This window comes from Scleropages formosus, chromosome 23 (genome assembly GCF_900964775.1).
Source record: "Scleropages formosus chromosome 23, fSclFor1.1, whole genome shotgun sequence".
Taxonomy (NCBI): Eukaryota; Metazoa; Chordata; class Actinopteri; order Osteoglossiformes; family Osteoglossidae; genus Scleropages; species Scleropages formosus.
This window is the reverse complement of record NC_041828.1, coordinates 14,229,200-14,253,509: the sequence shown is the minus strand read 5'-3', so window position 1 is coordinate 14,253,509 and position 24,310 is coordinate 14,229,200. Positions and strand designations below refer to the sequence as shown.

The window sequence follows — 24,310 nt, the reverse complement described above, 5'->3', positions numbered from 1 at the left end:
CCCTAAGGAATCCATAGGCGGAGTTTTTGCATATTTGTCACAGTTAAATGATTGAGATCGTCAAACGAATTTTAATATTACACAAAGATAACCCGAGTAAATACAAAATGCAGTTTTTAAATGATGATTTCATTTATTAAGGCCAGGTAGATTTGGACAGCTTTTTTCCCTTAGTAAATGAAATCACCATTTAAAAACTGCATTTTGTATTTACTCGGGTTATCTTTGTGTAATATTAAAATTCGTTTGACGATCTCAATCATTTAACTGTGACAAATATGCAAAAAAACAAATCAGGGAGGGGGCAAATACTTTTTCACAGCACTGTTGTTCAAAAAAAAGAAAAGCAGAAAAGAAAGCTGAAAACAAAAATCCAGAAGTCAAATCTCTCCTCCATAACAGCAAAACACGTACTCTGTAAAAATAAAAATGTATTACATATGTACTATTAGCCCAGTATGTTTGCAAATTATCCCTAAATTTACATTTATGTACATCTATATATAAAGCATTGGCTGTTTTTACAGAAGTAATTGGAGGAGGCCAGGTTTTTATGCAGGTGGCATTATTTTGCAGATTTGGAGCACAGGTCAAACATGTACAAAAGAAACTATAACGGTGCACTGTGGGATACTTAAAAGTTGCTTTATGGAAGTCGGCAGATCGCAGCCACAAACTCTCCTCAGTTTTGCCCTTGCGCTTGATGCCCCGCTTCATCTCACCCGGTCAGGCGAAGTACATAGTACGCAGTGTGTCCTGGTGGATCTGCACAGCTTTGGCCAGGGCCTGCTGGTCTCGTCCATTGCTCTGCCCAGAGGTGTGGCTGCCTTCAGCACTGCAAGGAAGGCAACAGGAGTCAGCATCTATCCACATCTCTCAGAGACAAAATGGCTCACACAAAATTCATTGCTGTGAAGGTATTCTTTTAATAATTTAAAAAAGAAAAAAGTTTTTGCAAGGATGTCAACTTTTGTTTACTTATTTTCTATAGAAAATATATCCACAGGGTCAGGAGTAAACTTCCTTTTTCACATGTGTATATTTTCTTGCGGCACTAACAGTTGCTAAATTAATAAAGGTAAGTGCTACAGACAAGACACACACCTGTCATGTTCTTTGTCTACGAGGTGGTAGCGGGCACGGAATGCCACAAGATGGGCATAGTAGGCAGGGGCTGGGATGGACACAGAGCGGGTGCACCGCACATAAGTATGGCACAGCTGGTAGGTGAGCACCTGGAGCTCATCCGAAGTGAAATGGTTGTCATCCCACAGCACGTGATAGTGGGAAGGTCGGCTGGTACCCTACGGGAGAGGTATTGAACAGCATCATATTCACAAGTGTCTGTGCCTGGTTTGTTTATCTTTCATTTTTCTCTGCAAGATTAACAAGCTACTTGCATCTCAGTACATACTTGAATGCCAGCATGGCTGCAAAGATAGAAATCAAATTCTGATGGGTGAGTAATTTTCGTGTCCACAGTAGTGCCGGCAGGGATATTTCCACTCTTCCCAACCTTTATAAAAACACAAGTTATGTATGAAGGACATGACTGTAAAGTATAGCATCAATCCAAATAAAAGGATTACACTTATGTTTTTAACTGTTTTATTAAACCATATGTATTCAGTCACAATAAAGAAAGTGACGCAGTGAAGTGACAGCCTAGCTCACCCTCTCATTCCTGTCCATACAGAAGAGCCTTGTGTGATGACGTTTCTGCACCACAATAAATGTGATGCCCGGCTGGTAATCTTTCTCCAGCTTGATGCAGGCTTCACGGATTGCCAGCAACTCATGCTGGAGCACCTAAAAGGTGGTTTCATTTCTATTTGAGCAAAACAAATGTATTTCAAAGAGATAACTGCTAATAGGAACTAAATAAAACCTTGTAAAAATTAACCAAAATCACTATCTTATTTAAGATGACATTTAGTGTGCCAACTAATCTACATGCAAACAAACGTGAAAGGCATATCATCCAAAATGATCATTCTATTACATCAAATAGCTATTAAAGAATAAATGTTCCATCTATGACGGCTGTTATACAAGTAGCTTGCCTGGTGGAACTGGCCCTCAGAGATGCCATCGCGGTAATAGATGATGCGTGTTGGCTTAAAGCGTGTGGACTTGTAGAACTGGATCAGCAGCTCCCTCACCATGGCAGCCAAGTCCTGAATGATATCCTGCCGGTGCTGCTGCACGCGTACAGTGGCACAGTAGCGGCTGGGGTGAGCATCCATGCTACCCACCACCTGGGGAAACCAAGAATTCACAAGCAAAAGGGGGCAATGAGCACGTATGCTTTCCACAGCAAAAATGAGGTGCTTAGAGGACCAATGGTTGATTAAAGGTGGAGGAACACTCGACTCACTGCGGCAATGGAGGGTTTCTTGCCATCCCCTGCAGGAGGGTGGGTCACATCTGCACCCAGAAAAATCACAGGCTGTTGAAACACAATGGGCCTGGAAACAAAAACAAAGAAATAGTCACCAGGCTGACATCTCACTAATCCACCCCAAAGACAGAGCAGTAGGACAAAACAAAGATCAAAAGCAAGGCATTCTTACCTGCCCTGGGGAAGCAAAATGTTGTTGACCCCACCCAGCTTGACATTGATCTTCAAGCAGAGGTTGGAGAGGGTCTGAGGAGTGGTCTTTTGTACATTTTTCACCTGAACACACTGCGTAGCCATTCCAAGCACCGTGTCTCCGACACGCTTCACCTCAGCTGCCATTCACAAGAAACACTAGTCTCATACACTTTGCAGTACAAGGAATCGAAACTGCAGGAGAAACTTGAGGAACCCTAACCCACACAAACAGAGCCAGTAACAGAGCAAGGACCAATGACTCACCATAAACTGGGGTCTTCCCAGGCAGGATGACTACAACGAGCTGCAAGCCCTGGTAGGTGTACTTGAGGTGCTTAAACATCGGCTCCACGCTGTCAGCACCCTGGGCATACTTGCAGAAGCAGGGCTGGCCCTGGATGGGCATCCCAGCATCACGTGATATCTTCCGCAGCTGGTCTGTGAACGCTCTGTGAAAATGAGGTCTCATATTAAAGAAGCCAGGGTTTCCAGAACAACACCCCCAACAGCAACTTTTGAAAAAACTTTTTAAAGAAAGTCTGACAGCCGCACTCACTTCAGCAAAAGTTCAGTGCACTGCCGCTGTGGAGCGAAGCAGGCGATGGCCCAAACTTTGATTTCAATCCCAGTGTGAAACTGTTTGTTCCTCATGTCCCACACACCTTGGATTGGAGTAGCTATTGCTTTGTTCTGCAGAGGTAAATGAAAAGTGAAAAGAACTGTAACAACACTGCAAAGCACTACAATCTAAAATAAAATTTCCATACTGTGCCCAAAGGTCATGACATTGCCAAGTTGGATCAATGATTTCAGGCTGTGTTACTTCTACCCACTGAGTATTAAGGGTTGCACAATTTCAGATTTTTTTTTTTTTTTGACAGCTATGTGATGAAAGTCGAGTCGACGTCAACTAGTCGCTGATGACATCATTAATAAAAACACAGGAGAATGGAATGCTTTGCAATAACCGACAATCTGCATTCTCAAACTGAATACATATGCTGACAAACAGCTCATACATAGGCTATATACACTGCTCAAAAAAATTAAAGGAACACTTTGAAAACATCAGATCTCAATGGGGAAAAAAAAATCATGCTGGATATCTATACTGATATGGACTGGGTAATGTGTTAGGAACGAAAAGATGCCACATCGTTTGATGGAAATGAAAATTATCAACCTACAGAGGGCTGAATTCAAGGACACCCCGAAAATCAAAGTGAAAAAAATTATGCGGCAGGCTAGTCCAAATCTACCTGGCCTTAATAAATGAAATGAAATTTTGCTGAAATTTCATTGCAGCAACTCAAAATGGTACTCAGTAGTTTGTATGGCCCCCACGTACTTGTATGCATGCCTGACAACGTCGGGGCATGCTCCTAATGAGACGACGGATGGTGTCCTGGGGTATTCCCTCCCAGATCTGGACCAGGGCATCACTGAGCTCCTGGACAGTCTGAGGTGCAACCTGGCGGCGTGGGATGGACCGAAACATAATGTCCCAGAGGTGTTCTACTGGATTTAGGTCAGGCGAGCGTGGGGACCATTCAATGGTATCAATTCCTTCATCCTCCAGGAACTGCCTGCGTACTCTCGCCACACGAGGCCGGGCATTGTCGTGCACCAGGAGGAACCCAGGACTCACTGCACCAGTGTAGGGTCTGACAATGGGTCCAAGGATTTCATCCCGATACCTAATGGCAGTCAGGGTGCCATTGCCTAGCCTGTAGAGGTCTGTGCGTCCCTCCATGGATATGCCTCCCCAGACGATCACTGACCCACCACCAAACCGGTCATGCTGAACGATGTTACAGGCAGCATAACGTTCTCCACGGCTTCTCCAGACCCTTTCATGTCTGTCACATGTGCTCAGGGTAAACCTGCTCTCATCTGTGAAAAGCACAGGGAGCCAGTGGCGGACCTGCCAATTCTGGTGTTCTATGGCAAATGCCAATCGAGCTCCACGGTGCTGGGTAGCGAGCACAGGGTCCGCTAGAGGACGTCGGGCCCTCAGGCCACCCTCATGAAGTCTGTTTCTGATTGTTTGGTCAGAGACATTCACACCAGTGGCCTGCTGGAGGTCATTTTGTAGGGCTCTGGCAGTGCTCATCCTGTTCCTCCTTGCACAAAGGAGCAGATACCGGTCCTGCTGATGGGTTAAGGACCTTCTACGGCCCTGTCCAGCTCTCCTACAGTAACTGCCTGTCTCCTGGAATCTCCTCCATGCTCTTGAGACTGTGCTGGGAGACACAGCAAATGTGTTCTGGCAATGGCACGTATTGATGTGTCATCCTGGAGGAGTTGGACTGCCTGTGCAACCTCTGTAGGGTCCAGGTATTGCCTCATGCTACCAGTAGTGACATTGACCCTAGCCAAATGCAAAACTAGTGAAAAACAGTCAGAAAAGATGAGGAGGGAAAAAATGTCAGTGGCCTCCACCTGTAAAACCATTCCTGTTTTGGGGGTCATCTCATTGTTGCCCCTCTAGTGCACCTGTTTATTTCATTAACATCAAGGCAACTGAAACTGATTAACAACCCCCTCTGCTACTTAACTGACCTGATCAATATCCCAGGAGTTTAATTGACTTGGTGCTATACTCTGATTAAAAAGTGTTCCTTTAATTTTTTTGAGGAGCGTATATAAAAAAAACATAAGATGGGAAATCGTAGCCGGGTTTAAAAAAATTAAAAAAAAGCCTTTTCCCCCCATTTTTTTGTTTTAAAAAGAAAAACTAACTACAAATAAACTATGTTTAAAACCTTTTTTGCTCAAAATGTAAAATATGCCTCAGTTTCTTGCAGTCTTATTTGACTGAGTTATTTCGTTTTGTGTTATTCTTAACAACCCGTATGTAAACGAATTGAAACTGTGAATAATCCATCAGCGGCTTCACGGAATATGCTGGCTTCACACCGAGTTATTGATAAGTTAATATGGATCACTAGGTGCTTTTCAAAAGCAGCAAGAAAGTGTCCTTCTTACAATACTGTGCTGTGCACAAAATCTTTGGACACTCATTGTAGAACAACCAACCCCGCGCAGCACCACATTGAGCTAGATTGCCTGCGATATCTGAATACGTTGCTCTAGTTTACATCAGATTGTCATTTGCGCAAATGGCTCGAGTGGACATTTTTTCCAAAGAGAAGACCACCAACGAAGCTCACTTTTACGTCCAAGTAAGGCTACTTGCTAGATGATTACGTTTATTTATTTAGCAGACGCTTTTCTCCAAAGTGACTTCCAATGAACTCTGTAGTATTATCAGCCCACACACCTTATTCACCAAGGTGACTTATGTTCCTAAATACACTACTTACACTGGGTCACTCACCCATACATCAGTGGAACACACTCTCTCTGTCACCCACACACTAAAGGAGAATCTGGGCAGCTTGTCTTTGGACTGTGGGAGGAAACCCACACAGACACGGGGAGAACATGCAAAGTCCACACAATGTATGGATCGATACGAATGGATTATAACGGCTCAAACCCACATCCTCTTGCACCACCCAGACACTGAGAGACCGTAGCGTTAGTCGCTGTGCCACCGTGCTGTTAGATTGGAAATACTGCGCACTTTAGGGCATTCATATTTGCTATTGTGATGCTTTGATTTCTACACTTTGCATAATTAGATGAAAAGAGAAAATTAATAAGTCCTTTTCTTTTGTGTGCGCTCAATAAAAAGCAGTTTAATTTTTCTGCTAGTTAATTCATAATGTTTTTAATTCTTAAAACAAAACAACGAACGAAGGCATCGTAACTCGCATTTTGTTTTTCAATTTCGAATGAAAAAAACAAATGAACGCAATGTACATGGACCGATTTGGGTCGTTCCTGTTCTAGTGTTAGCGGATGCCTTTTCTTTCAGATGAGTGTACACTGCACTTGTACTTTTGCTGTACTTCAGGACAAACTTGCATATTTTGCAAGTGACAGTAGCACAGGCTTCATCTTTAATGACCCACCAGGCTCCTCACATATGTCTGTGTCAGTCTGTGCCATCTCGGAGGTGTCCATGTTGTTAGTGTCATAATCACGTGATCAACGACTAGTCAACGTCAAGCTTAAAGAGTCATCGCAGAGCAGTAAAGCAGACAAATCAACTAGTCTGTGCAACCCCTACTGAGTACATGAGCAGGTTTCCTTACCCGACCTCCATAAAGTATTGACGGTGCCTGTAGAACTCGACCGTTCACTTCCGTCATTTCGTCTCTCACCATGATTCCAAATTCACGAACATAAGGGTCAGAGTTAAAGTTGGCACTTCTCATCTGTAATAACCAGCACAACACGCAGTGGTCAAAATGTTCCAATGTAATACTAAAAACAGTGAATGGATAATCACTGAAAAAAAACACACTATACACTTGGGAAATCCAAGTTCATTCTGTTTTTATTACATATGACCTCAGCACTGGTCTCAATTTGAAAGAACACGTGGACAGGTTACTGATGAGACATGGGAGACCTGCACTCACCAGCTTGCTGATCTCATCTTGTCGATCAGGTGCAGACCTTGCAGTTGCACGTATCATAGTTGAGGTCTGATTGTCTGTCAGTTTCTTTATACACCTCTGTCCTGCCACTATATTACACACCTTTAGTTATATCACAGAGAGAAAACAAGAATAAAATAAGAATTGGGGGTATAAAGTACCAACCTAAAATGCCACAAACAACGGCTTTTAACACAAAAATGCTATCTGATGAAAAATTGGACCAAGTAAGGTTTTGTCAATAATTTAAAACTGAAGTTAACCATGGAAAACTGTAAGCAGCTGTGACTGACCTCCAGGGGAAGGTAAGTGTGTTTCTGCTCCTGGCCGACCTGTAAGCACGGAAGGTGTGAGTAGCGAAGGATGAGCTTGTACTTGTCCTTGAAGTACTGTGCTACAGTACATTCAACTGTCTGTCCATTCTCCTGCTGCAGAGGGAACCTACAGGCAATGAAGGGGCAATTAGGGCCAAACACTAAAAGAGAATTGAGTCTCACATTCTCAATCTGACTGCAGACGGATACATATACATAATGAAGTTCCATCTTTCACACAGCCTGCATTAGTCATTCAATTTCAGCCCTGGAGGAGAAGTTGTTCTAGTAGCATTTCCAAGACCTCCTTACATCAGAACTCTGAATGGGAGATAAATTGATTCAACAAAATTTGGACTGGAACCTCCAGGACTGAAGTTGGCTAATGCTGAGCGCAACGTGAGGGAACATTGTGACATCTTACGTCTGATGGCTGGCTGGCCTCCTGGTGACATTGCACACTCTGTACTTCCTCTTCATCTGTCCACAGTGTGTGATTTCCACTTTGAGACCTGCAACGAACACACAGACAGCCATACTACTTCACTGCTCTTAGGATGGTTAGATATCCCTAGAAAAATACAGTAACATTTACAACAGATATCACTTCTGCTTTATTTTTATTTTTTTTAGAAAACTATGCAAACTAGCCACATTTTGTAGCACAAAATTACAAAGCTATTTTAAGAAAATGTTCCCAGAATCGACAATGTTTACTTACCTTTGATTTCCTTAGTGAATTTTACTCTTTGCGAATCTGTTAAGGGTTTCTGTTGTTCTTCAATGCTTTTGAAATCCAAAACTTCACACATGAACTCAATCACAGGCTGAGCTTTGTAAAATGCAGTGGCTGACACTAGGATCAATGACAAAGAAAAGAGATGTTTGATGAACATTTCCCAAAAAAGAAACTCGGGACACATTTTGTCTAAAGGTTCCAGAATTATCACCTACCATCAATATTTAGCATCATTTTCCAGAGAGATGGTCTAACTGACTGATGAAATCCAAACCAAACTTCTCTCCCCCCACCAAGAGGGTTGGAGCAGCCCTCTGATGGGGTAAAGAAGGAACGGCCCACAGGGGTGTACCTGGCAGGTGATACAGTTCAAGACTTAGTACCACATTTGATCCTGCTATAAAACAACCATCACAACCTGTTCAAGATGAGAAACATGGGTAAGAGCTTCAAAAAAATATGGATAAAGTCAGATTAAAACCTATACCTAGTAAGGAGCCACTTATGAAACTGAACTTGCACTATCTGCATGTGGAAGACTACAAAATATTAACATTTCCTAAGACTAACACTACAAATCTGGTTAACACGATGAAGCTTTTAATCTGTTCAAAGCTCAGATAACACACGCACACGTTACTGACAATTACCAAGGAACCAAAATAAAACTGCCTAAGTCTAAATTTGACAAATCACTTAAAACCTAAGGACTATGTTTGAACTGAGGTTTCAATAAATATGTGTTTTTTTTTTTTTTTTTAAATCTTGCATTTTTGGAACTATAAGTCTTATTATGAAGCTGACTCATAACTAAAAAAAATACTTCTCTATGAAGGGTACAGATGTTTAAGGCTTTAATAAGTTGACCAGTTTTGCATACAAGTGTTTCCAGCTCTATTTGCTTCTGCATATGATGCACCACACTGCCCTGTGAACACAGATACACAACCAACATCTGAACAGCATAAAATGCTCACCTCATAGAGGGCAAATGTCTCATCACAACATCCAGTGCCTGTATTGTTTCAAAGGGAATGTTGGGCAGTCGCCCTGACAGTGCTTCATGAAGGGCTTGCAGACTGACACAGGAAATCCACTTTATTGCCACTTTGAAACTTCTGTCTTTTCCCTCCCCAGGAATCGTCACTTCCAGCTCCACCTATGGCAAGAGAGGGTATATGTCAGTGATGCATTGACCCAACATGCAACCACACACAGCAGCAAGGGATCAATTCTTTCAGTACATGAAAGGAAAGTCTGAGAAGCAAAGGAAAGCAGCAGGCCATTGAAATCACGGGCAGGGAGAGGGTGGACGGATGTGGCTTCATGGGACACTTGCCTTATCCCTCCCAATGGGCAGTGGCATTGCTGTGTAGAGATTTTTCCTTCCATCGTACACCGGCTTTCGATCCCCAAAGATCTGAGTTTTAAAGTGCTGAACCATGTGCTCTACAATTTCTCTGAAATGACATCAAGCCACTTGGTGTTTATTATGTCAGTGTCAAACATACATCCTTAATCTAACTTTTAAATTGGTTTCCGCAATGCAACAGGAGAACTCAAATTAAAATTCTATGCCGTTCAGTCTAAAGGTGACAAGTCATTTCCAACTACTGCTATACAGAAATATACTGTATCAGGTCACTTCTTTCACTGAAGAGAAAAGTTTCAGCTTTTTTAAACCAAATCAGATTCATGTTCTGTAATTTGGTCTCTGAAATTTAATTTTACAGCTCTGCTGAAACAACTGATACCTGTTGACTCTCCTTGGACATTTTTCAGGCTTGATGTCTATTTCATAATGGTACACCTCAAGCTTCGGGATCTCCATCTCAAAGAAGTTAGCTTGAAGTTTGATTGTCCTGCCCATAGTGCCAAAGTCTGGCCTTTGCGGAGGTTTGAATACATATTCTGGGATGGGAGGAGAAGGCGGTGCTGGAAGACAAAAAACCACACAAAAAGTGAGAAGAGGGCTGTAGCTCAGAGGCACTTTAAACAAGGTGAACAAGTCTCTGAACACCTGCATTAACAGCACTTCAGATTCAAATACTTAAATGTTTGAGATCTGTTGTTACTGATGCCATTTATGAATACCTCTCTACTGTCAGAGCTGTACTGCCATAAAAGTACATAACGATTTGGGTGTAGGCTGCTTGTTCTATATGTTAGCCATACACACACCACTAAAACCAACACCCAAGTCCAAGTTATCTTATCTCTTCACACCAGTTTATTCTGTCCATCTGTACAAAAAACTTCAATGACGTACTTATACGGTCATAAAGTTCTGAATGTAACATTTTCCAAAACTGTTGTTTACATCCTCAGTGACACTAAACATTTTTTTTCCAAAAAATTTACCACCTAACATGCTGTAAAGAAAACTTTTGATTTTGCATGTCAGCACAAGTATGCCACATGAAGTTTAGTCATAGCTGTAACTGTTCAATAAGTTGCACTTCCTTCTGCTATCTCATTCCAAGTCTAACAGCACTGGAAGAATTTCATGAGGCACACAGTGTATTACTTCCAAGCTTTGCCTGACACTGGAAATCACTTCATCTATAGCAGCATACAAGCATCTCAAGTTAGGCAATCAACAGTTTCCTGTTTCCTGTGGAATTACAAAAATCTAGTGCTGTACTGCAGAACCTGACAAGAAATTCCTTACTCCACAGTGCTGACATACTTAAATAATTCGCCTGACACGACTTCCTATAGACTCAAGCAATTCAAAGTCTCGTCCTCATATAAAGATGCAAAAAGAAAATAAAAATTCATATGCTCATTCAAATTTATTTTGTTTCTTGTCAATACCATTTTGCATTTATATACACACACAGACACACACACACACACCCCTAGAGCATACAAAGCACATGCAAAATACAGGCTAATAATACTTTACGTAACAGTATTTCTCCATATTCAATACATAACCCAAGTAAAATCTGTGGAAAAAGTAGACATCTCAAATTTTATGTCTTTATTAATGACTATACTATACTTCAGTGAGGAAACTGTAAAATTACAATTAAGCAAGCTCAACTTCTGTCCCAGTTGCACCCATAATGCATTATGTTCATAATTGAAGTCCAATTTATCCTGACATTTAATAATCACACAAAAATTCTATATTGATATTTGCATTTTTTTACTAAATTGTAGATATGGCAATTAAAAAAATATTCAAGACATACTTTATTCATTTCAAGCTACATTAAAACAAACTAAAATTGTTTAAAAAGAAATGCGATCTCTACAAACTCCTATTTAATACCAACTCTTGTCGATCGCATAAACACGCAACACTCGTCATTGTACTGGTCTCCAAAACAGACAAACACCAGACATGAGCTGTCAACACTGAAAGCAGCTGAGTTAAGGCAGCACTACACTCCTATTCCATTGAGTTGGCTTGACTGCCATCATTGAGCTGGCCATGCAAACCCAAATCATGTTTGCGCTGCTATACTCAATTTAGAAAATGAGAAAGTGGAGGAAATGTAATTGAAAATAAACTGTGAAATCTTCAAAAATTCTTAGAGGGTCCAGTATATGACTACTGTAATCAAAAGAAAAACACTAAATGTGTCGTTTCAATAAAAATACTGATCTATAAAATATTTGTTTGCAATGTGGATCAAAGCATAGCGCAAGCCTCAAAGACAAAAAAAGTCACAAAAAGGAAATCCACTGGTAAGACTGCATACAACCATGAAGATATTAGTGGGACCTTGCAATTTTACAGGAAGAAGCTTACTAAGTCACAGTAGTCAAGCGGCAAGCTTTCAAGCAAATACCAAACAAATGTTAGAAAAGTATTTCAGATCTCCTTTTCTTGGGTCTTTTGAACTTATCAGTTATGCCCACCACAGGAATACTTCGAACGAGACACCAATATGCGAGGTAACTCAGACACATCCAATACACAACACCGACCGAACCAGTTCGCAAATTTCAGCAAATTATTTATGGTGAGGAGCGGAGAGCTGCAGAAAACAAGCTAACTCGGCTAGCACCGCCAGCAAGGCAGCTCACCTCGAAAGTTGAACGTAATGACATATATTATAATAATAACGCGGCCTGTTGCCCGGCTCGTGCCTTAGGTTCCGACCAGCTCACAGAACGGCCACTAACAGTCAGCTACACTGTTCCCAATGCTGTGGTTTCGAAGAGGGGGCTGCAAACAGTTTTACTTGTGCCGAAGGTTAGCAGCTTGTTGCTTCAGCTGTTTTAGCATCCTGACAGGTGTGAGTGAGTGCACTGCAGAAAGTTTCTTTCTGCACACATGTCATGATCAGATCATTAGTCACACTGTGAATATATATATAATATTGTCTTTATCGTTATTTGTTGTAGCGGTTACTTATTTTGGGTCAAACTTGGCAGGAAATTGCGGGAAGATGCCATCTTACGCTAAATGAATGTTTTCTCTTTGCGTGCAAGAGAATGTAAACAAGGCAGTGAGCGCGGAGGCGGGATAATATCCGTTTTTGTTGTTGAAACGTGGTTATTTTCACACTACTGCATTTTGTGGCCGATTACATACAAATCTTGTGTAGAAAGTACAGTTTTGGAGCTGGATCAAGGAATACTTCACAAACTTTGTGTCTGCAGTTGTGCTTTGATGTGTGTCCACACTACTCCGAAACATCAGTATCTGTTCATTATTATGCTAGTAGAAATGTGTAAACTTTTTCTAGAATAAAGCTGAAAGTCGATTGTTCGCATGGTTTATGTATTTCATGCGTTCTTTATGTATGAACCCATTTTCAGTGCTTGTAATATGTATTAGTTTGAGTGGCAGTAGGTGGGATTAGATAGCCATGCTGTTTCACTGTCGTGCAGCCTTATTGATAAGGGACCTGCTCTCCAATAACTTTGCCCAGAGATGGGGGCTGTATTGCATGATACATGTGGCTATCTTGAGCCATGTGTAGTTTCTGTTGTGGAGTGATAAAACTGGGGCTGGAACTCTTGTAAAAATGAGAAAAGCAAGAAAATAATAATGGGGTTTATACATATTTTTTGTCAATGCTTTATTTGCAGTCTTAGAATTCCCCCCCCCACAGTTGGTAATCACCTGCCTTTTAACTGCAAGTGGCACAGTTGAGATGCATTTCAGTTATTTGTTGTTGACAATGAACATCATGATGATGATGATGATTTCAGAAAGGTGGTGGTGTTGAGTATTTAGGTTGCCCACCTCAACAATGATTTGCCATAGAACAATAGTATGAATATATATATTAAAGATACTTCTGTGAAACTACATGGTTAATCAAGACATAATGTAATGTTGTGGTCCTGACCTTCTGAGATGTGGGGGGGGAGGCACTCCAAAGAACCCAGTCACAGTGTTTCTGATTTGCTCCCCTGACCCAACGGCCAACCTGTTGTTGTAGCGGTACTATTGTACATGAGCAGCAGAGCTGTACTTGCTAGCTCCAAATGCCCGGGAACCGCAGGCTAAGCAGAAACACACGGGCCCAAAGCCCTCTTCCCACCCACACGTAACACGTACCCGAACGCGCGGGTACCGCAAGCCGATAGAAATGGGTTTTGACCGAGTAAAAAGTAATTACCATGTACCCCATCGCTGGACACACAGCACAACTAGCTCGGGAGCTAGCTGAAGAACCACACTTACCACCACCACTGGCACTGGCACTGGCACTGGCTGCTCCGCTCGCGTACATTTTTGTCGTCTTCTTCCTTGCGCTGTACAGTTGCGGCGATATTTCAATCGTTTACCTAGAATAAATACAAAAAGGTGACGGTTACTTCAAATAAGTTAAGATGAAGGGCAGCGGAAGATTCGAAACGAGCAATGAAATTATAGCACCACGAGAGCACTTAGCTCCCGACTCTCTCACAAACATCAGCGCTGCGCAGAACGAGTCCCACCTTCGGAAAATTTCACGCTCCGTCTGTTCCGGCGGAAATGAGGTCAAGAGGAGGCGGGTACGTGGGGAGCCCCGCGAAAACTCCAGCGACGTGCGCGTCTCAGTAAATATGGCAGCGTGAGGGGCTGAGGTGCGCTGAGAGGGAAGGCTGTTCGTAACGCTTTATGCGAAAATATGCCGTTATACAGACGACAGAGCTGGCAGTGTGAATGACACATGATTTATAACAAAGTATAGTGGAGCGAAGAACAAGAGGATATACATTTTTTGGGCGTATTAAGTTACTGAAGATCTTTTCAAACATTAGCGTCGGCGGGCTTCGCTCCCCTCCGACACACGGAGCCCTGCCTGTAAACAGACGAGGCGCACTGCTGTGCGTCGTCCAGCACAGCGTCCGTCCTGCTCGGGAAAGCGGCGCTCTCCGCTGGGGCGACCTTCCTCCGCCTCCGACGGCGGTTCGTTGCCTCTTCCTGCCGCCGTCCTCGCCCTTAGCGCGCGCTTCCCCGGCGTCCCCCTGGACACCTGAGCTTCTTCCGCCCCGCTAGCTTTCGATGTGGCGCTGCTTTCCCTTTCTTCTTCCTCGGTGTTCAGCTGCTCCCGGATCCAGCCTCTCATCGTCCTGCCTCATCCCACTTCTGACACCTATGTGGCGCGCAGCGCCGTGGGTTTGGACGAGGTAAAGAAAGACGTGAAGGCAGTGTTTATGACGAGCGATTTATTAGAACACCAGCACCAGAAAAATAACGTTCTTCATTCTAGGACCTGCACTTACAGCGAACCTTCCCAGTCTCTTCTCCAGTGTGCGCCTAGCTACAGTCAACCCACCATTTTCCCCCAACGTGCCCCCAGTGGTTACACACGTTATTTACAGATTTCCCAGAATGCAACTATTTACACAAAACCAGTAACGTGGGGTCGTTACAGTATAGTGGAGCGAAGAACAAGAGGATATACATTTTTTGGGCGTATTAAGTTACTGAAGATATTTTCAAACAGGATTCCTGTAAATATAAACCCAAAATGACCATTATTTCAAATTGGGAAAATTAAATTGAGACATTGAGGGTGACAGAAGCCACAAATTTTGACTCAAGTTTGTTATATTATCATCTGGTCATATAAAGGAACACAGACTTTGCTGGCTTACTGTTCTCTCAGATATAATGTGCTTGTTCTTGTGGCCTCGAAATCCGCTTTAAACCAGCTCCAGTGTGTTCAGAATTCAGCAGGTGGTCTCTTGACAAAATCCTGTTCAGGAAACCACGTGAAGCCTGCATTAGAATCCCAGCGCCAACTTTGAGTTTACTTCGAAATCCACGTGCTCAGCTATAATGCTCCTGACATCCTGGCCTTGAATAAGTCTGTTCCCCACCTCATAACATTATTCATCTCACTGTTATATATTCCTCAAGCTTGCCTGCATATCATGGGAAACAGGACTTTCTTCTGCTATGCTCTAAAAGGTTGACATTCCCTCCCCAAAAAATTAAGGAACATCTTACTCCGGCCACATTCATATCAAAGCTTAAAACCCACATGTTCAAAATTGTTTTAAACTATTTCCATCCTTTGATAATGACAGAGAAATGAATAAGAAATGGAGAACAGCATAGAAAAGAGAATCACACAAATATGTTATGTATATGCAGTTGTACACAAACCTGGAGGATTTTATCCAGGATTAAAGGTGTCTGTAACTGCACTGATATTTGAGAATTTTTCAACTTTAAAATCCAGAAATTTGGTATGTATACTGGAAAAAAAAAAAAACACGGAAACCTTTTGTGATTCAGGAAAATGTTTTTTTCTATATAAATGATTTTTTTAATCCCTTTATAGCAGATATTCAAGAATGAATGTTCATTATGCAAGGGAGTCTATACCTCCAGAGATAGGTGCAAAGAAGCAAGTTGGGTCCTCGTAGCATGAGTGTACAAAGATGGAGGTGGGAAAGATGGGGCAAGTTCCTTAGTATTGAAGCAAACTGCACTATTGAAACCTGCAGTTTTCAACCCCATTAAGTACTGCACTATTGCTGCCTCATAGGATGCGTTTATGTGCGCACATGTGGAATTGCTTTTAAGGATACTATACATGTGGTTAAAAGAAATACACCACAAGAATGTTAAAAAAATTGTAATTACACATATAACATAGAAAAAAATATTTGAAGTGCATGACTTAAATTGCATAACCTTTTATGTTTCATACCCTCAACAACACCCACGCTGTCCAAAACTGCTTGTCCCAAGTGGGGTCATGGCAAACTGGAGCCTAACCCAGCAGCATAAGGTGCAGGGCTGGAGGGGTTGTGGACACACCCAGGATGGGACGCCAGTCCGTCACAAGGCACCACAAGTGGGACTCGAACCCCAGAGAACCTGGCCAAACCTGCTGCACCACCACACCCACCTCTCAACAGCACCTCATTTGGTAAATTGCTTTGGGAATTTGTATCTGCCAAATAAACAAAAACAACAACAATAATAATAATCATAATTCAGGAAAATAAAATTATTGATTATAAAAATTATTATTATTATTTTTATTATTATTATTATTATCCCAGGCATGAGGGTGTGTGCACTAGCAAGCATCTGTTGGCATGGTGACTGGTGTATCCTGTCCAAACTCACCCAATGAATACAGAAGCAGTCTTATGGCCTCACCCCCACAAAGGGGAAGACACTGTTAGGAAAGTTACCAGAGCTTGTGCAGGAGCAAGAAAAGATTAGCTTTAACCGGTCATTCCTCTGGCCACAGTATTCGCTCTGGAAGCAGCCTTCTTGATCAGAGGTGGTAGGACACTCGCTAGCCCATGTCGCAGTTAGAGTTTCTCCCAGTGGACATGAGTTGTCCGAGTGCTGCATCCAGAGGGACGTGTGGGACATGGAGGCAGAACAGACCCAGTTCAGGACTGTTACTGCTGCAGATAACGGCAGGTGTCGGGGGATCTGCCCCTGTCTTTGCGGTGGAGAACGGACCTGTTGGTGGACACCAACCGTATAAGAAGTCACCAGGTTAAAGAAGGACACATATTATGCGTTACTACCTTAAAGAACTCCACATTTAGAAGAAAGACACTGATAAACTAAAAAGGTAAGGAGGAGTAGATACAAAAATAAAGGAGGAGTGAAGAAGAAATTAAAAATTACTTCATCAAGGCCATGGAAAGTAACTTTCTGACACCTCCTCAAAAGTTTTGTCAGTGTGGTGACACAGAAGAGGAACACACCTGTCAAGAAATGAGAACGGGAAACAAGAAAGCCATCCAATTTTCTCCCACGTGGTAAAAGAGAGAAAAATTGAGGAGGGCAGGAATGGGTACTGCCAATGAGGCAAAGGCAGGTCCACTTTGCTGAGTGTCTGCAAAAACTTAAAAAGATATGTGTTTTGGAGTTTCTCAGAACATTGCAAGCTGGGCTTTTTTGGAATAAACATTACATTAAAAAATAGATTGTTTGCTTAGGTTGTTCAGAGATTGTGCAGATAGGGAAGAAAGCATATATAGGGAGGAGAGAGTCTATGCATTCTGGACTGTTGAATTTGGTTATGACTAAATACCCTATAGTGTGTTTATGTCCGAGTGAATGAGTCCTATATCTGATCCGATATTCCTGTGATACACTGTCCTCCCATTCAGCAATCTATTTTTCTGAAATAGGTTACTGGGTAAGTTTATAGTGGATGGATGGATGGATGGATGGATGGATGAGGAGCAGAAGGAGATATGAAAATAAAAAGTGTAGAGATAGAGGTTTACGGATTAATACGTGTAATGCTGTGAACAAGGGATGTACCAGTTATTATGAAGAGGGCATAAGTCTGAAGCAGAATTTTGATAGTTTTTTTGCACTTTGCACAGCTGGTTGCAATACACTGTACTAAAATCATTCAGTAGTAAAGTACAAACTTACAAAATTTAGACCTGAACAGCTTTGCCTTTTTCATAAGGAACCCTTCTGGCACAGTGATTTAAGAGCCATTTTGTTTCACATGTAACATCTGCTACTACATTCATTTAGCTGGCACTTTTCTCCAAAATGACTTACTATGTTAACACACAACTGAAGCCACTTGTTTCGAGCAGGGTTGCAGCAAGCCAGAGCCTAACCCAACAACAGAGGATGCAGGGCTAGAGGGCACACCCAGGACTGGACACCAGTCTGTCACAAGGCAGCCCAAGTGGGACTTGAACCCCAGACCCACCAGGGAGGAGGCACAGGCTAAAACCCACTGCACAACCGCACCCCTCTACTTACCATGTTAAGCTACTGACAATTATTTACACAGCTGGGTAATTTTACTGGAGCAATTTAGGGTAAGTATGGGTAAGTATTCATGGGTACTACAGCCAGAGATGCAATTCAAACCTGCAACTACTGGGGTCCAAAGGCAGCAGCTCTAACCACTGTGCTACCACCTGTCACTCCTACTCTATTACCTCAGCTATGAACAGTTGAAAATGCGACTGAAGACCAGGTGTAAGGACAAATCAATTAATGCTCTTGCAAAGTTCAAAAATGTACTTTATAGTTCACCTGAATAGTGAAGGTAATGAGGTAATAGTTAATAGTTAAGGTAATTACCATGAATTGCCACAGTAAAAATATCCAATGGTACAAATGGGTAAAATCTGAAAGTTACATTGAGTAAAAACATTAGTCATGGAATAGAATCCAATAATAATTTCATGTGTAACACTTTGACTTGCATTATTAAATTATATATTATTATTACAGTTATAAACTTTGATAGTTCAATCAATATTGCAGTAGTTACATTTTATCATGGTAGCCTAAAGTAACCTTTCAATATGCTAATATTTTCTAGGGGCATTCTGTCTCCAGAAGATGAAGAAGACCATGCTGACAGAGCCCTCCCCCAGCTCTACCCCGCTGAGATTTCTTATCTGAAGGAGTCACTTTATTTGTGCTGCAGCCCAGGGGGCCAGTAGCCTACAATTCAACACACCCTGCATTATGCTGCTCTCTCTAATTAATTTGCATGACTGTAATTCAAAACAATATTTTCCAGTAGGCTACGGTTTTTTTTTTTTTTTTGTTTTTCTTTACCTGCTTGTTGTTTCTAAAGTCCTTTATATTACCAGTCAAAGCGACATACTGCATCCAGAAACGCACTTTACTTACAGGCGAGTTTTAACACGTGATGATGTTACAAGGAGATGATTCGATTTAAACTTAAAGTCGCGTGGAAGAGTAAGTTTAAGGCAGAAAGGTGTTTTACATCGATTTTTAGAGAATGAAATAGGTGCAACAGATAACCCACTAACGCCGGGTATTCTGTGACCTGTCCTTTCAAGCATGGTGAAAATACCCGTCGAGAAGCAATTTTACACATCAGCAGCCTCGTTTGTGAATTAAAGTATTTCCCATCTGCTCTTCTTCCTAAACGGGCTTTTCCATCATTTCTAAACGGAGAGCAAGTTCCAGGTTTTGTAGCCTGTCTGACTGTAGCGCTCTGGAGAGTGAAGTGTGTGTCAGCAGTGGGGGCGTTTTGGCGGCACGGTGACACAAAGAGTCGCGCTGTTGTCTCCTCTCGCCTGGGTGGTGCGAGAGGATGTGGGTTCGATCCCCGCTCAGTCTGTGTGGAGTTTGCATCATGTTCTGTCTGTGTGAGTTTCCTCTGGGTACTCCGGTTTCCTCCTACAGTCCAAATACAAGCTGTTCAGGTTCACCTGTAGTGTGTGACGACACAGAGAGAGTCAGAGTGTGTTCCACTGATGAGTGACCCAGTGTAAGTAGTGTATCTAGCAGTGTAAGTCACCGCGGTGAATAAGGTGTGTAGGCTCATAGCACTACACAGAGTTCATTGGAAGCTGCTTTAGAGAAAAGTGTCTGCTAAATAAATAAATAAACGTAAACGTTTGGAGCCGCAGCGCAGGACGCGCTTTGTGCTTCTTGCCGCGTGGAACACAGCGCGAGCCGCTCACGAGGAGGGAGCCCTTTGGCACTTAATAAAGTACAGTACACACTTGTGCTCCAGCTAAATCACGGCGAGTACTTCGGCTCTTCGCACCCCTGCTGTTCAGCGAAAACAATGCGTTTGTTTTCAAACGAGAATTATTTCATATTTGTATCACTGAGCGGCGCCCTTTTACCACAAGAACAAAAAGGCGGCTGCCGGAGCGATCCTGTCCTGTGTTCGTTTGTCTGTATGAAAATATTTACAGTTTCCTAGATCATATGATGTACTTTCGAGGTTAAATCAAGTTTACGGACCTTTCCGGTACACGTCTCAACAACTGTGTGCAATATTCGACTTGGTGTGTTTAATTCACACCTCAGCGTTTGTTCAATCCTAAAAAGGCGCGGGGAAATAAAACAATTAAGTTATCTGATGAATATGTAGATGAGTAACAACAAAAATCACTCAGAGATGGAAATGGTGGGAGCAGGTAACTTCAGTCTGGTGTTTGCAGAAACTCTTATCAATAATTAGGTATATTTTTGTAACATTTTAAGCTGTACATTTGTTAATGTGTTGGGTACTTATAGTTTGGAAATGTAGCCTAATCGCGATGGTGATTTAACTTTTAAACATGGTATTTCCATCAAAGAAAACATTAAAAAAAACTTTTAAAATGTAATAACAGTTAGTTAGAAGCATAAATATAGAGAGAAATTACACGAGTGCCCATCCATTGTCCTGCATTATTAAATTTGTCATTCGAGGATAATACACCATGTTGCAGAATAATTATTATGTGTCCCGGATAGTTGAGCGTTAATTCCCCAAGGTGAGTGTTTATTTGCTTTTTAGAAATTATTCGTTTTAAGGGGGCGTGGAAGGCGTTTTTGTGGGCGTTAATTAAGATCTCTTTGCAACGATGTCTCTCCACCACGACGATCTAACCTTACATTTCGGAATATAAATGAACTTAATAATGCAATTTTTGGTGTAAAGTACCACATTTGTGATCCCCTCACTGCACTAGCGAAGGGCTGTGTTTGGTTTGGGCATTCTGGTTGTTATGGTTAGAAAAAGACACAACGAAAGTTATTAATGAGGTTTTGTTTCCCCAAACTGGTCGGACGGGTTGGGGTGTAGCTAAAGCTGGCTGCTCGCTTCGGCCAATGGAACCCAGTCGTGCAGGCGGTGCGTAAGAGCGCACTTCGGGATTTAACCACGTCCTTGCTGCGTGGCTGGCAGCAGTCGGCGCGAGGAGCCCGTCCGCGCAGCACGCGCCAATGTCCGCGTAAGAGCCGCGCGCCCGCGCACGCACGCACGCACCATCCCGACCCTTCCGCACGCCACGGCCGCCGCGCCGCTCGCGCTATGACCGGAGTATTCGACAGGAGGATCCCGAGCATCAAACCGGCCGATTTCCAGAGTCCCTTTCCGCTCTCCGCCATGCATCACCCGTCTCAGGAATCTCCCACGCTGCCCGAGTCCACGGCCACGGATTCTGGCTACTATAGTCCTGCCGGTGGGGTTCACCACGGCTATTGTTCGCCTGGCTCCACTTCGTATGGGAAAGCACTCAACGCCTACCAGTACCAGTACCACGGCGTGAATGGATCTGCTGGAAATTACCCTGCTAAATCGTACCCCGATTACAGCACGTACACGAGCGCTGCCTACCACCAGTACTCGGGATCCTACAGCAGAGTGCAGGCTCAAGTCAGCCCGCAAGGTAGGACTCTTACTCGTGATTACTTACGACTACTACTACTACTACTATTACTGCTACTACTGCTACTACTATTATTATTATTATTATTATTATTATTGTAGAATTTGTGGGCTTCTGCTTAAGTTTAAATACTAACACGCACACACTGGAGTCTTGTTAAAATCTAACTTTCAGAGTATACATTCATTGTTACTGATAATTGAGAAAGTGTACATCTCTAGCTCTATATTTTAGAAGAAATCGCGGTGAAGTTCACTTATTTATGTGAATTTTATAAAATATCATCAGCTCCAGTTTGCTGTTACCCAACAATGTAACTCTGTGTTTATGCATTTGAGTTGGTAAACATACTGTATCGATATACAGTACATTCTTTCAACGGTTAACTTTTCAAGGCTAACGTTTATCTTCAATGTGCACGTATATTTAATTTAACATAATTAAGTTAATTTCATTTAATTTATTTAATTGAATTATTTCTTAACACTATCGTCTGTATTTATATCTACTTTATATATATACATATATATAATATATATATCACTACCGTTACAATACTTTCAGTATTTTCACGTTACTGATATTATTATTATTATTATTATTATTATTATTATTATTATTAACTGCTAAGTAATTATAAAACACACATTTAAATATTTGTATAAGGATAATATCCTTACAATAATACAGACCTCAGTCTTAATACCGACCTGCTTCTCCGTGCACAGTACATATAAAATAAATGTATTTGCATGACTTTCAGAAAAAGAAGTAACAGAGCCGGAGGTGCGGATGGTGAACGGAAAGCCTAAAAAAGTGCGCAAACCCCGCACGATCTACTCGAGTTTCCAGCTCGCGGCTCTGCAGCGCCGCTTCCAGAACACGCAGTATCTCGCGCTGCCCGAGAGAGCGGAGCTCGCGGCCTCGCTGGGACTCACACAGACACAGGTACGGTCACCGCAGCCTTTCCCGTTGTAATTACTGTTAACCTTTAATTGCCGGGCGCTTTTGTCCAGGTGAGTTACAGTGTTTGATCATCAACTTTGCGGGGATTTACCTTTTTATACAGCAGGGTTTTCTTACTGGGGTAATTCAGGGTAAGCGCCTTGGTTAAGGGTTATAACGGGAGGAGTGAGTTTCGAACCAGCAGCCTTCAGGTTACAAGCCAACGGCCGTCAGCGGAACATTACCCTTTTATTTTAACGAAATAACATTTTATCAGACACAAGTCCAGGATACTGTGGTTTTACCAGTGTATTTGCATGCACGCATTATTGAGCTACAACAGAAAAAAACCAAACTACACAATAAAACTGAATTCTCTAATATGACCGTCACTCAGCGTATAATTTATGAGGACAGTCTTATTCTTGAAGCTTTTCGATTTACTTGTACTCACGTGAGCTTATCACTATATATTTATAAAAAAAAAAAAAACATTTACAGCATATGGAGCGCAACCTGTTTCAGTGATGCAGCTGCAGATGCCCCCACATGTGCTCCTGACTGTTGACAACACGTCCTCACGCTGGATGTCCGCTTCCTCGCAGGTAAAAATCTGGTTCCAGAACAAGCGGTCGAAGCTGAAAAAGATCATGAAGAACGGCGAGCTGCCCCCCGAGCACAGCCCCAGCTCCAGCGACCCCATGGCCTGTAACTCCCCCCAGTCCCCCGCCGTGTGGGACTCCCAGGGGACCCCCAGGAGCCACAGTCACCAGCAGAACATGAGCACAGCGCCGTCCAGCTTCTTGGAGAACTCCTCGTCTTGGTACTCCGCGGGGGGTGCTGTGAATTCACACCTGCAGACCCCCCCCAGCTCCATACAGCACTCGCTGGTTCTCGGATCGGGGACGTTGTACTGAAAATCCGCTTAAGTATCTCCCATGTATTGGACTCATGTTTAAATTTCTGAGGAATATGCAATGTATTGACATGGCAGTTATAGAAGAACGTGTATAATGTTGTAAATGTGTGCATGTAATTTATTGCCTCTGGAAGAGTTATTAAAACGTTATTGCAAAGAGGACAGTGAAACTGCAAACACTCTCAGTGGTGCCTTCAATTCTGACCTTCATCGTCGCATTCTTACGTAAACTGTCGATGCCCAGAGAACGGAGACGTGGAATTAAAATTGCGACCTCTGAAAATTCCTCCAAAAACTCATACTCCACTGCACATTATTACAAAAAAAAAAAAAAGAGAAAAAATTAAAATCGAAGCATGAGAAGTTAAATCAATGTGTATGTTGTTTTTATGTGATCATTGGAGTAAAGATTTTGTATGGACTTTAGACGCGGATATAATTTCCAGAAGAGTGATATACATTTTTTTTTTTCCTGTGATATATTTTTGATAAAGGTGTTTTGTATGAAAATTACCATTACAAACGTGCACAGCCGACAGGGTGACAGCTGCACTTAAAGTCTGCATGTAAACTGGAAACTGTAATTTACGCTAACAGATAGGAATGACTGTGTTGGATTTAAGTAATTTTATGTGTTTTTAATTCTTTTTTTTTTAAAGGCTTATTATTTATAGGCAAAACGGTTCGAATTGAGCTGAAGATAAGTTATGCTGTCACAAT

At 42.2% G+C, this 24,310-nt stretch overlaps 2 protein-coding genes across 3 annotated transcripts; one reads left to right on the top strand and one right to left on the bottom strand.

The window, feature by feature from the left end:
• Window positions 1-341: 341 nt before the first annotated feature.
• ago2 (argonaute RISC catalytic component 2) lies at window positions 342-14,426 on the bottom strand. Of its 2 annotated transcripts, none has more exons than XM_018731821.1 (20): window positions 13,814-14,062; window positions 9,915-10,095; window positions 9,500-9,620; window positions 9,138-9,319; window positions 8,376-8,512; window positions 8,143-8,277; window positions 7,846-7,933; window positions 7,401-7,548; window positions 7,090-7,209; window positions 6,760-6,882; window positions 3,153-3,286; window positions 2,861-3,045; window positions 2,574-2,733; window positions 2,378-2,468; window positions 2,064-2,258; window positions 1,675-1,809; window positions 1,415-1,516; window positions 1,105-1,304; window positions 723-835; window positions 342-415 (listed from the first exon to the last, which is right to left on the bottom strand). In XM_018731821.1, exons 1-19 carry the CDS (start codon window positions 13,860-13,862, stop codon window positions 727-729), a joined length of 2,595 nt encoding a protein of 864 aa, XP_018587337.1. In that variant the 5' UTR covers window positions 13,863-14,062; the 3' UTR covers window positions 342-415; window positions 723-726. The 2 variants fall into 2 exon arrangements, with proteins under 2 accessions (XP_018587337.1, XP_018587338.1); XM_018731822.1 differs by lacking the exon at window positions 342-415 and adding an exon at window positions 14,071-14,426 and having other exon boundaries at window positions 427-835; window positions 13,814-13,917.
• Window positions 14,427-21,138: 6,712 nt separating this feature from the next.
• dlx5a (distal-less homeobox 5a) lies at window positions 21,139-24,234 on the top strand. The gene is made up of 3 exons (XM_018731831.2): window positions 21,139-21,726; window positions 22,490-22,674; window positions 23,277-24,234. The coding sequence occupies exons 1-3, from the start codon at window positions 21,369-21,371 to the stop codon at window positions 23,586-23,588; spliced, it is 855 nt and encodes a 284-aa protein (XP_018587347.1). The 5' UTR covers window positions 21,139-21,368; the 3' UTR covers window positions 23,589-24,234.
• Window positions 24,235-24,310: the final 76 nt, after the last annotated feature.

Coding starts and splice junctions, on each gene's coding strand:
- ago2 (XM_018731822.1), bottom strand. CDS start 13,862: ATGTACGCGAGCGGAGCAGCCAGTGCCAGTGCCAGTGCCAGTGGTGGT. Junction 3,046..3,152: donor TGCACTGAACTTTTGCTGAA/GTGAGTGCGGCT, acceptor TCATTTTCACAG/AGCGTTCACAGACCAGCTGC. Junction 1,517..1,674: donor GTATGGACAGGAATGAGAGG/GTGAGCTAGGCT, acceptor GTTTTTATAAAG/GTTGGGAAGAGTGGAAATAT.
- dlx5a (XM_018731831.2), top strand. CDS start 21,369: ATGACCGGAGTATTCGACAGGAGGATCCCGAGCATCAAACCGGCCGAT. Junction 21,727..22,489: donor GGCTCAAGTCAGCCCGCAAG/GTAGGACTCTTA, acceptor CATGACTTTCAG/AAAAAGAAGTAACAGAGCCG. Junction 22,675..23,276: donor TGGGACTCACACAGACACAG/GTACGGTCACCG, acceptor GCTTCCTCGCAG/GTAAAAATCTGGTTCCAGAA.